Source organism: Scyliorhinus canicula, chromosome 11 (genome assembly GCF_902713615.1).
Source record: "Scyliorhinus canicula chromosome 11, sScyCan1.1, whole genome shotgun sequence".
NCBI classification, from domain to species: Eukaryota; Metazoa; Chordata; class Chondrichthyes; order Carcharhiniformes; family Scyliorhinidae; genus Scyliorhinus; species Scyliorhinus canicula.
The window spans coordinates 34,107,449-34,119,812 of record NC_052156.1 but is presented as its reverse complement, the minus strand read 5'-3'; the positions used below and the strand labels follow the sequence as shown (position 1 = coordinate 34,119,812).

The 12,364-nt window shown below is 42.6% G+C and overlaps 1 protein-coding gene across 1 annotated transcript in view; it reads left to right on the top strand.

Moving 5' to 3' along the window:
• phf2 (PHD finger protein 2) overlaps positions 1–12,364 on the top strand; it is a 190,581-nt gene that overhangs the window by 111,791 nt on the left and 66,426 nt on the right. Inside the window, exons 9-12 of the mRNA XM_038812750.1 lie at positions 7,746–7,852; positions 7,992–8,083; positions 9,260–9,349; positions 10,577–10,840. Of these exons, the coding sequence (XP_038668678.1) occupies positions 7,746–7,852; positions 7,992–8,083; positions 9,260–9,349; positions 10,577–10,840 (553 nt within the window). The remainder of the gene's footprint in view (positions 1–7,745; positions 7,853–7,991; positions 8,084–9,259; positions 9,350–10,576; positions 10,841–12,364) is intronic.

Sequence of the window (12,364 nt, the reverse complement as noted above, 5' to 3'; positions counted from 1 at the left end):
TCCTTTTCTCATCAAAAACCTTCATGGCATGCAAAAGACAAATACAATGAGAGAAGCACAGGGAACAGAGAAAGTAGTACAAATAAATTATTGTCCCCATTAAAATGCTATCCTATTGCCAGTGCATCTTTCCAATGCAATCATACCTGGCACTATTTTCCTACTGCTCCCGTAATCCTTTGCCTGTCTCCCTCTCATTCTCAGACTGCCCTTGGAGATTCTGTACGCTACTACCTGACTCTTGTAACCTCTTCATACTGTCCACAGGTATCAACAATACCCTCTGTTGCTCCCACATCCAACAATTCTTCTTCCCCAGACCTTCTTATCCCTCCAGTGTCTCATATCCGATAATCCCCATTCCCAGTTCACCCCTACATCATGCATACCTTCCCACATGGCTTATCTTGTGGCTCCTGAAACTTGCTTCATCTTACCTGTAGCCTGAAGCTTGTTTCCTTTTATCTTCCTGTGCCTAAGATTTAAAAAAAACATACTGAGATAAAAGTAACTAAATAGTTAAACAGATATTTAGTTGTAACCAATCGTTTTCTCACAAATATTCGCATAATCAGAAAATTTAAGACTCCTACAACACTGCTCATAAAAATGCTACTTCATTTGCTTAATTACTATAAATTAGTGGCCTGAATTAGATACGTTGAAGAGAAGAAATCTATGCAGCCTCCAATACACCATAGGAAAACATTTAGGCAGTATCCATGTTTGTGTAATATCTGTATGTGGTTCCTGGCCATTTGCACATACAAAATGGAAACTGTTTTTGTAGATTTCCCATACTGTTATATCCTTACACTAGTGTACCAGCTCAGCTTTGCCTCCCCCCGCCCCTCAGCCTGTGCAGCACTCCAACCAGATATGTAACCATAAAATTGGACAGGTCTTAACCTGCACATTAACCTGATTGGCTATTTGTTTTTTTCTTTCCTTTTTTTGGTTGGCACAGACATGATGGGCTGAATGACCTCTTTCTGCGCTGTAACTTTTCTACTGCAGTATTGGGGAGAGACGCAAGTCACCATTTGTCTGCTGAGAACCACTCTTTTTTCAAGTCATCGTCTGAAATTGACTCTCAAGGCCCCCTTTATGCATGCTGCACAGTCCTGACCACCCCGTGGATGCCAGTGTTTACAGCGCATGATGGTTGACCAAAATCCTTCCTAGCACTGCCCATGTGAGTGGCGGCAGGTTCAGCCTCATGACTGCAACCTGAGCTCTCATCTCAAGTGCAGGCAATGTCTTAATCTGAACTCCAAGGCCTTGCACTTTGCTTGCACCATGAGGGGCACGTGCCACTGTGAATTTTAACACAAACAAGGATTAGGAGCACACCATTTGGTCAATGTTCCATAGCCATCCTTCTAAGGAGGTCCTCGAGCTTGCCCAGCCGCTCACTGCCTCTGCTGAACCATAGCACTCATTGGATTGGAGGTCTGTGCACAAGGGGTTACATGTAGTGCAGCAATCATTGGCACGCTCAGAAATTAGTGCTGCTGAGTGGGCACAATTGCTTGAACAGCCTGACTCCAAAAATGTCAATTGAGCTCAAGCTAAATGATATAATCTGCAAAAGAGTTTTCTTGCTTGACATGCTTTTACATTTGCCTGGCTGTTTTATTCACCGGCTCTGCCTACAAACGCCTCCCCACCCTGCACATTCCTACACTGTTGCCCATGATCTGAGGTTTGCATCTCGACCTTTTCTCCTGCACTACAGCACCAGAAAGTAACTACAAAAAAGCTGTTGTGGAGATTTGAGCTGTAACCCCCCCCCCCCCCCAACTGAATCTGTGGAGCCTGTTCCTTGAATTTGTATCCTTGCGAGCGCTGCACTAGATTAATTGCACTCGCCTCCCAGTTCCCCTTGGAGTTCAGTTTGCCAGGCGTATGCGTTTTAAAATCAGATGTAAATTGTGTCTGAAATCTTTCTGATGTGGGGTTTACATTTGACGTAGAGGAACGATTCTGGCATGTGGCTACTACAATTGGATGCAAATTTATTATAATTATGTTCCTGACGTTTGATGGCAGGAAATGCAGCCAGCTATTGACGGGAGGAGGGCCTAAACTTGTCCTGTATTTACATTGCCGGGAAGTGCATCTAGGGCCTTCTTGCAGTATTTGTCAGTCGTGCCACTGAACACACCGTCCCCAGAAATTCCCTGCCTAAATCTCTTTTTCTGAATTCACACAAAGTGTTGCTGTTTTATATAAATAATATAAATCTAAGTGTGTATGTAGGTGTGTATTACATTTATTTGTGTGTACCATGGGCCTGTTATCCTCTGTTCACTATTCATGGTCATTTGAAAACCGCACTTAACCTTAAATTGCACCCCCGCTCCCCTACCAATGAAACAACATGCCATGTAAAAACAAATCTGTTGTGCATTTCCTGTCCACAATCTTCGTTACAACGTTACAAACTGATTACACTTTTTATTTCAACATTTAACATTAAAGATGCCTAGATAATCAGTTGTAATGGGAATTTGCTACAAATTCTGAAATTTCCCGAAAATGCAGTAATTGAATTTTGCGGATATTGGGTAACCCAATTTGTTTATAGAAAGTTTTGTTTTCATTGATTGATTACATTGATAGGCAATGCCACACTTGACGTGATTTAAGCATCAAATAGTTCTTTGCAATCAAATATGACTGAGATTCTTCAACATGAGGGAGCCCATTGTTGGACAGATATCACAGCACCATTTGAATTTAAGGTGTTATGATCCAAACCTCCAGACCAGAGCCCCAAGTTTTTGGTACGATCTGGTTATGGACCAATGATGTTTTATTCAAAGTAGACAAAGGTTGAAATTCAAGACACTTGCTCTGAGAATAGAGCCACAAGATTTCACACGTTTTAGACAATACAAACTTTACAAGGTCAGAAAGATAGAACAATTTACAATATCTATCTCCTACTCCAATATTCAGGGACAATATGAAGTAGATATGAATTAACAGGCAAACTGGTTGAACATACCACACTGCACAATAAATGGCAAATACGCACAAAACAGAGTCCATGGATTTCTCAACAACCTACACGGCAGTCAATAAACACTAAGAGTCAACCAAACTCACTTAAACCCTGTCACTCTCGTGAGTGATTCCAGTCTTCACCTTCGAGGATCTGACCTGGGAATTCTCCCCAAGAGTGACTCCAACTCAGACGGCCTCAGTGACAGCCCACCTTCACAGGGTTTCAATCTTGTTCCCCAAGATTCGGTTCCCCTGTATGCCCGAATATGTGGTGAAGCACCAACTCACATGCGCAACTTCACTCATCAGCCACACCGAGCAGAAAGCTATTGCTCGCAAAGGGGTACTTTTGCCCCAACAGCCTGCAGCACGGAGTCACTAATCTTCTGCTGGCCTCTTCGAATACTAGGGGTTCTCCTGAGCCCTCACCATTTACAGTCTGCTATGTGCAGCACTGTTCTGGCTTGGAACTTATTTCACTGCTCCTTTTCCCCCCTCTTAAGTGGGACCTAACCCTGTCCTCTCTCCTGTCCCCTGCCTGGAACGTTTGTCTTGGTGCTTCGCTCCCGGTCACATGGCCCACCAGTCTTTTACTTCTGTACAGATGCACTGGGCCTGACCTCAGCCAAAAACACTTAGAATGCGCGGGTGCATGTCTACCCCCTTCCGTATGTGCATGCATAGAAACTCTGAGGTCTGTGGGGACTTGAGGTTCCTGATCTTGGATTTCAACTTTAAGGTAAGTCTGGTTTTCAGAACAAAGGTCATTGTACTTCAAAAAAAAGTATTTCACATTTGTAAAGCATCTTTCACAACCACCAGAAGTGTCTAAGCGTTTTATAGCTAATGTAGCACTTTCTGAACTGTAGTCAATGTTGTAATGACATTCTGAATTCTCCCTCTGTGAACCCGAATAGGCGCTGGAATGTGGCGACTAGGGGTTTTCACAGTAACTTCATTGCCGTGTTAATGTAAGCCTACTTGTGACAATAAAGATTGTTATTATTATAACGTAAGAAATACGGCAGTCAGTTTGTACGTACCAAGCTCCCACAATGTGATAACAACCAGATAAACTTTTTTTGCTGTTGATTAAGGTATAATATTGGCTAGTTCGCTGGTTCGTGATGCGGAGCATTGCCAATAGCATGGGTTCAATTCCCATACCGGCTGAGGTTATTCAAGAAGGCCCTACGGTCTCAACCTTGCCCCTTGCCTGAGGTGCAGTGACCCTCATGTTAAATCAGCTCTCTGTCTCAAAAGGGGAGAGCAGCCTATGGTCCTTGGGGACTATGGCGACTTTCATTTCAAATATTAGCCAGGATGCTGCTCTTCTTCGAACATGGTGTCATAGGGCAGGATTTTTGCAATTCAAAAGGATTGGTGGGGAATGCACTCCTTCTGATGGTTACCCCACAACAAATTATTCTAAAGCACTTTAAGTTGTTGTTGAAGGGCCTTCTGCACCTATCTAGGGAGGAAGTCCTGCCTTGGTTGCCAGTAACTTTCGAGTCCCAAGTCCCACAGAGAAAAATGGCAGGAGCCCAGGATGTAGGTCAATCTAGGGTTCTTGGCCAGAAGAGGAGGCCCCAGGGAGAGAGTGGACAAGGGTGTGGGGAGGCCAGGGGGAAGTGGACGCCCAGGAAGTTGGGGAAAACCTTGAGGGGTCAGGAGAGGAGGGACCCCCAATTGGGAAAAGGGACCCATGAGGAACGGCTCCTCGCTTCCCACATGAGGCGGAAGTAAGCTAGTTGTGGGCAGGTAGGCAGCAGCCTTAATTAGCTACTAGAGGGCTTCAATTGATATGGGGATGGGCAGGCTGGACTGGGCCTCACCTACCCCGCTCCCATAAAATCACTGTCTGGTTGGGATGGATGGGTAGGCAGTTAGAAAAACACATGCAGAATTATACCCCCTCTCCACCCAGGGCCTTGCAAGCCCACCAGCAGGGGATGGTAAAATTGTGCCCACGGTATCTTTTACATCCGCCCTACAGACAAATAGAATCTCATCCAAAAGAAGCAATGCAGCACTCCTCAGCACTGCACTTGAATATCAGCAGAGATTTTTGTGCTCAAGCCCTGGTGGGACTTGAGCCTTAAACTGTGTAACCACAACTAACACTGATGCTTGTTTAAACACAACAGTTTTCAGTTTTAAGAATTCCCGATTGGCTTGGAGTTCGCAATCAGCAGAGAAGGGATGTGCTTGCAGTTAATTGTGCTTGCAGCTGCCCACAGACCTTTTCTGGGTTTTTGAGCTGCACCGTACAATTCTTTGAGATAATTCAGCAGGATAAAGAACAAAGCTTCTTTTCAACCAATCAGATTGATAAATCCTCACTGACCGGTGGCCCTGACGTCTGTTATCATGAAATGCTTCGAGCGGCTAGTCATGAGATGTATCACTGCCAGCCTCCCTGACGGTCTTGATCCACTGCAGTTTGCCTATCACTGCAACCGGTCCACAGCAGATGCTATCTCTCTGGCTCTACAATCAACACCCGAACACCTTGACAACAAGGACACCTATGTAAGACTACATACCTTCATCGACTACAGTTCTGCCTTCAACACCATTATCCCAACAAGACAAATAACCAAACTCTGCAACCTTGGACTTGACTCATCCCTATGCAGCTGGATCCTTGACTTCCTCACCAACAGACCACAATCTGTCAGGATAGGTAACAGCACCTCCTCCACAATAGTCCTCAACATCGGGGCCCTGCAAGGATGTGTGCTCAATCCTCTACTGTACTCCCTATACACACAAGACTGTGTGGCAAGATTTAACTCCAACTCAATCTATAAGTTACCGGATGATATGACTGTGGTGGGCTGTATCTCAAACAATAACGAATCAGACTACAGGAGGGAGATAAATCACTTGGTTGCATGGTGTACCCAAAACAACCTCTCTCTAAATGTCGGAAAGACCAAGCAACTGATCGTCGACTTCAGGAAGCATAGCACGACACACACTCCCGTCTGCATCAATGGCTCTGAAATGGAGATGGTCGATAGCGTTACATTCCTGGGGGTCACTATCACCAACAGTCTTTCCTGGTCCACTCACGTTGATGCAACAGTCAAGAAAACCCAACAACGTCTCTACTTCTTACGGAAGCTAAACAAATTTGGCATGTCTGCATCGACTCTCACAAACTTCTACAGATGTGCGATAGAGAGCATCCTATCCGGCTGCATCACAGCCTGGTATGGCAACTGCTTGGTCCAAGATCGCAAGAAACTGCAGAGCGTGGTGAACTCAGCCCAACGCATCACACAAGCTTGCCACCCCTACATTGATTCTGTATACACCTCCCGCTGCCTCAGGAAGGCAGACAGCATTATCAAGACCCCTCCCACCCAGGCATTGCCTTCTTCCAGACCCTCCCATCAGGCAGAAGGTACAGATGTCTTAAAGACCCACACATCCAGATATAGGAACAGCTTCTTTCCCACAGTTACAAGACTCCTCAACGACTCCCCCTCGGACTGATCGGTTCCCTGTAAGAACACTATTCACGACGCCCTATGCTGCTCATGCTCATGTATTTGCTGTGTTTGGTCCCTTGTTCCGCACTGTAACCAAACACTGTTTGTCGATGTACCATTGGTCAATGTTCTCTATTGATTATTCTTTTTGTCTACTATATACGTACTGTGTATGTTCCCTCGGCTGCAGAAACATACTTTTCACTGTACTTCAGTACATGTGACAATAAATCAAATCAAAATCATGAGACGTGCAGGGCTGGATTTTCATTTGTGGGCCCTGATTTTGCCATCAAGAGACTATGTTGACAGGGCGTCTACATATATTGGCTGTGGCCATCTTGCAGTTGCAGCCATAGGTGGTGAAAAGTAATAGATGGATTACTGGTCTGTCACCGGAAGGCCAAATCCATTCATTGGCTGGGATTTAACCTGAGCTTTGGCTCGATTGCAGGTGACATTTGAATATTTTCTGTAATGGGCCCATTGAGGGGCTTAATTCCTACCTGCCCCAAGCCAAGCTTCCAAAAAATTTTTTGGAACCAAAACCATGCTGGTAAACCTGCACATCATCTACTGGCGGACATTGCATATCCTTAGGGCCTCTGTTCACACCTCCTTTGCTGTTTAAAAATTCAGCCCACAGGGTCTAAAATAGATAATATAAATTAGAATATTTAATTCATTGTAATAAATGCATAGGAAGCAAAGTAGAGGGAAAGAAAGTAGCGAAAGCGAGAGAGATAAAAGGGACAGAAATAAAAAGTTTTAAAAAACATCTCCAACAATAATTAACTTCTGAACCAACACTTACAAAATTGTATTTCCACTGTCAGAGAAGTTGTTATGCAGTAATTAAGATTTATCACAGTGTTAAATACTCATCTGTACCTTAATGCACCAGACCTAACCTTTTCTGGTGTGTTTATTGGATAACTTGTGGATAAGTACAGTAACTTACTGCTCTTACATGGATTTCAGGTGCAAGTCTGTTGGTGAGGTTGCAGTGGCGAGGTACCAGTGTAGTGTAACATTTTGAGGAGCAGAGCAAATCTGACAGTAACACACACATTTCTGCAGATAACTGTGTATCGAACTCCCGAAATTGCTGTCTAATTGAGCACCTACAGCCCCACAATTATTGTCAATCCTAAATTTGGGCCATTGTATAATTCTTGATTGTCCTGATTAAACTGGTTGCTCCTGTATCAACTACAATTTTGTTTTTTACAGGGCCTATGAAGTGGAAAAACGTTTGAAAATTGGCAGTCCTATCAAATTTTCGAACTTTGAAGTCATATGTTGGTATGTCGGCAAATATCTGCTTGAGACATTCAAAGGTAATGTGGATCAAACGAAAGATCTTTTCCCAATTCTGTTCTGGATCAGTTAATTCTTCAAAAGCTTTCAACTGATACTTTATTTATAATTGATTTTACCTGATACTTATTATATTATTCCTTTCTTGATCTCCACTAGGTTTGCACAAATCTGGAAAGCAGCCTCCGAATTACCTGGTACTAGGCGCAAAAGCTCTAAATGGCGCTTTCAGGTCATGGACCAAGAAACAGGTAAAGAATATTCCACTCTCTTGCAATCATGTCGGCAAATGCAGGAAAAAATGACTACATTTGCAGGTTGTGGTCTCTGCCAATACAGCCGTGGATGATTTTCAGGTGTTCGGAGAGTTGTGTAAAACAGAATTTAAGCCCTTTTGCCGATACTAAGGGACACAAGACATGTATTTAGAACCCCTCGGAAATTGGGGTGTTGTAGCATGATGAGCCCAAATAAGGGGCTGCCACAGAAAAGATAAGCAAATATTTTGTGACAACTTTTAATATGGAGTCAGGAAGAGCTCCTACACCTTGACAACTGTTGTCAATGACCATCCGCTCTGATCGTGCTGTCCATCCAACTGGGACTTCACTGAAATTGCTGCTAGCCCAAGATTCAGTCGGTTAACACTGCTGCCTCACAGCGCCAGGGACCCGGGTACAATTCTGGCCGTGGGTCACTATCTGTGTGGAATTTGCACATTCTCCCTATGTCTGCGTGGGCTTCCTCCGACTGCTCTGGTTTCCTCCCACAGTCCAAAAATGTGCAGGTTAGGTGGATTGGCTATGAAAAATTTTTCCTTAGTGTCCAAAAAGATGTGTAAGTTAGGTAATGGGGCTATTGGGATAAGATGGGGGAGTGGGCTTGGGCGGAGTGCTCTTTCATAGGGTCGGTGCAGACTCGATGGGCCAAATGACCTATTCGGCACTGTAGGGATTCTATGATTCTAATGAAGTGTGACAAGAGCATGACAGATCACACCGAATCTTTAGAAAAAGCTTGCGAGATAAATTTGGGCTATCTAAGGACAATACATTCTGGCCTTAGAAGCTGTTCCGGTCAAATTTCTACCCCATGGAATTTAAAGAGCAATTCAGTTTGTCCCAGTGCCTTGCTCTTGCCCTACATATACAGCCTTGCAAAATTTTATTTGCATGTAGATGTCCAATTCCCTTCTTTTCAAGCTATTAACAAAGGTCACTTTGAAGGCTATCTTCTGACACAAACCACAGATGGAGGAAATAACTGCACATTCCTGGTCATTTGGATTCAGGCATTTTGTTGGTTATGATCATAATTCGTGACTGGTGTCACTTCGTGGTCACCAGGTTTCATTGTCAAAGTCCTCGCCATTAGCTGCAGTTAATGTTTATAAATTGTTGACCTATTCCATCGTATTTTCATTTTAGGTTATAGCTGATCATGAAGATGAGATTCCAGAAACTATCAAAACAGCACAACTTATTAAAGAATTTGCCAAAGAGATACGACTAGCAGAGGTATGTTTCTTTCTATAATCTGATTGCAACATTTTATTTCTTGAATTTAGTAAAGAGAAAATATATCAAAAAATGGTCAAGCCTTTCTATTGCTCTTAGTTACTTTTTATCCTAAGATTTTTTTCGGCTCAGTATATTTAGTTTAAAACATTTTTTTACTTATTAAGTAAATGTGTTGGAAAATCTTTTAATGAAAATGAATGGCATTTCATGCAATCATGTTTTTTTGTAACCAGCAAAGTCAAACAAATTTTCAGTTATGCCCATAAAATAACTTTATAGGGTTTAAAGCTGCAGTATTTCATAGGAACGTCTAATATTTTAAATGTAAACAGTTTAATTTTTGCCAGGTGAAGTTTGTAACTGGCACAAAATTGTTAAAAAAATGTGCATATTTTTAAAAAAATAGGAGAAAAAGAAAATTTGATTAAGCATCCCTCATTGTAGATCATCAGTGATGTCATTCTTTTTATACATTATTATCTGGAAGATTCAGACTCATCAGTTCCTGAGGATGTTTTCTGCAGCATCACTGGAACATCTAGACGTCCTTGCACTGCTAGACCCATACATGACACTGTACAGGGATGAGATATTTCATTGGCAAATGAAAAGTAGGTGGAGTCTCAGTAAATATTCTTAGTGTGTTCTGTAATGTTGCTGTATTTTCAGACTCTATATTTTTGCATGGTATTAAGATAAATGCCATTCCAACAAATAATGTGAAAACACTGATGCTTTCTATAAGGTACTGCAGCTTTATGTGAAACTCTCTCTCTCTGGTTGTATGTATTTATGATACATAAACAATTTGATTAAGGTATGAGTAATTTGAGAAAATTCAATAGATGCTACAGAAATGAATTTAGCAGTTAGCACTAATAACTATTTTTAATTGAAAGTATTTGAAGTTCCTGTCCTCAGATTAAGCTTTACATGAAAGCAAATTTTCCCATTTTGTTTTTTATTTGTTATATTTGCTAGAATATTAAAATGAAATTAGAAAAGCATAACTGAACATTACATGTGAAAACCATTACATTTTAAGGAGACAGCTTATTTGTGATTGGAATTTGTATATTGCACCTTTGTTCGCTGTCAGATTTTCAGTAATAACACATTTGGATAGGTTTTTGAGCAAAGTAATTGCTTATCACTTTGGATGTCCAAAGTAAATTCCGTGAATTACTGAATGTGTTATGTTTTCCAACCTTTATCTCGTCACAGAATGCACTTAAAACAAATGAAAGCGAGGTGAGTGATACTAGTACAGCCAAAAGCCCTACCGTACCTGCCAAAGTTCCAGCAGACACAGGAACAGCATCTATTGAAAAGTCAGAAAAAAAGAAAGTTTCACGGGCCAAAGAAGCAGGAAAGAAAAAAGGCAAGAAAGAAAAAGAAAGCACACCATTAGTTCCAAACCTTGACATTCTTGAGGCACATACGAAGGAGGCTTTGATTAAAACTGAAGTGCCAAAGAAAGGGGCAAAGGTAAGTTTTTTTTTACTAGGTAATCCATCTTTCTATCACTCAATGTGATAATGCTTTGTATAGAGATAATGCAAATTCCCATAGCATATGTAATGATAGAAATATATATATATATAGATATATCTTTCAATTGTGCAACAGAGCTTAAAGTTAAGCAGATGTTCTGTATTATTAACAAATAATGTTGGTAATAGTCAGCAGATCAGACAACATGTGCGGAGAGATTGTCTCGTTTTCCACATATGCTGCCTGACCTGCTTTTTATTTCCAGCACTTTCTGTTTATATTTCAGTTGTCTAGCAGTACTCAACCTTTTACGCTCTTTTATCATGACACCCAGTAAATTAGCAGTTGGCCATGAAGATGGTTGAAGCTTTTTTCATCCATTTTGATCACGAGGCATTATAGTTTTGTAGAGGCTGAATTTTACAGATTTTACCAATTATTGGCCACTTAAGGGTTGTTACCAACCTGGTCACAATTTTGCAGCTGGTGGAAGGAATTTAGGGATGGAGAGGGGGTGGAAAACCCAGCAAATCACCCTGCTTAGGCCTCGGTTGGGAAAGGTAGGTGGCGGAGCCAGCCACATCATTGGGATCCCCTTTCCAAATAGGGCACTTTGCTCCGGGTGCTCCTTCCAAGCCTGGCATTGGTGTCGCAACTCAAACCCCCTTTCCACTCCTGTCATTATTGCGAGACCCTGGACCTAACTGATGCCGGGGGACCGGTACTTTGCCTGGTGTTGCAGCTTGCAGTCCCAGCCCTGGCTGTCACTTCCATTAGCACTGCTGATGCTATAGAGTTACTGACCAATGCAACGGCAGCAGCTCTTTGAGGTGGGACGTCCTCTCATGTGAGGGGACGCAAGTTCTGCTTCAGCTAATTAATATTCCTCAGGTTGTCAAATGGCTGTGGGACAGAAGGCATCGGTGGGGATGCATTCACCACTGACACTTTGGGTTGTGGAATGACAAATTCTGTCATCCAAAAATTCCTGCTCCAGTTTGCGGAGAGAAATTGGATCTTACTCTGCTACCTGTGCCTTCCCCATTACTCAGTTAATGCTGGCATTCTTCCTCTCCATATGAAATGCTGCGCATAGATTTTGAGGGAGCGATTCTGTGGCTGCATTGTGCCCGTCGCAAATCCTGCTATGCCGGGAGAATTGCAGGAGTGCTCCAAAGAGGCTGTTTAGCACAGGGCTAAATCACTGGCTTTGAAAGCAGGCCAGCAGCACGGTTCAATTCCCGTAACAGCCTCCCCGAACAGGCGCCGGAATGTGGCGACTAGGGGCTTTTCACAGTAACTTCATTTGAAGCCTACTCATGACAATAAGCGATTTTCATTTCATTTCATTTCATTTCATTTCATTTCAAATAGGATTTGTGTTGGGCGCGAAACTATTTTTGATTCTCCTGGCCCACTCCACCTGGTGTGATCAGGAATCTCGCCCAGAAAGGGCGAGAAATTGATAACAGCTAATTTGCATTCACTTATTAGTGAGATTAAAGTCGAAGGCAGTGG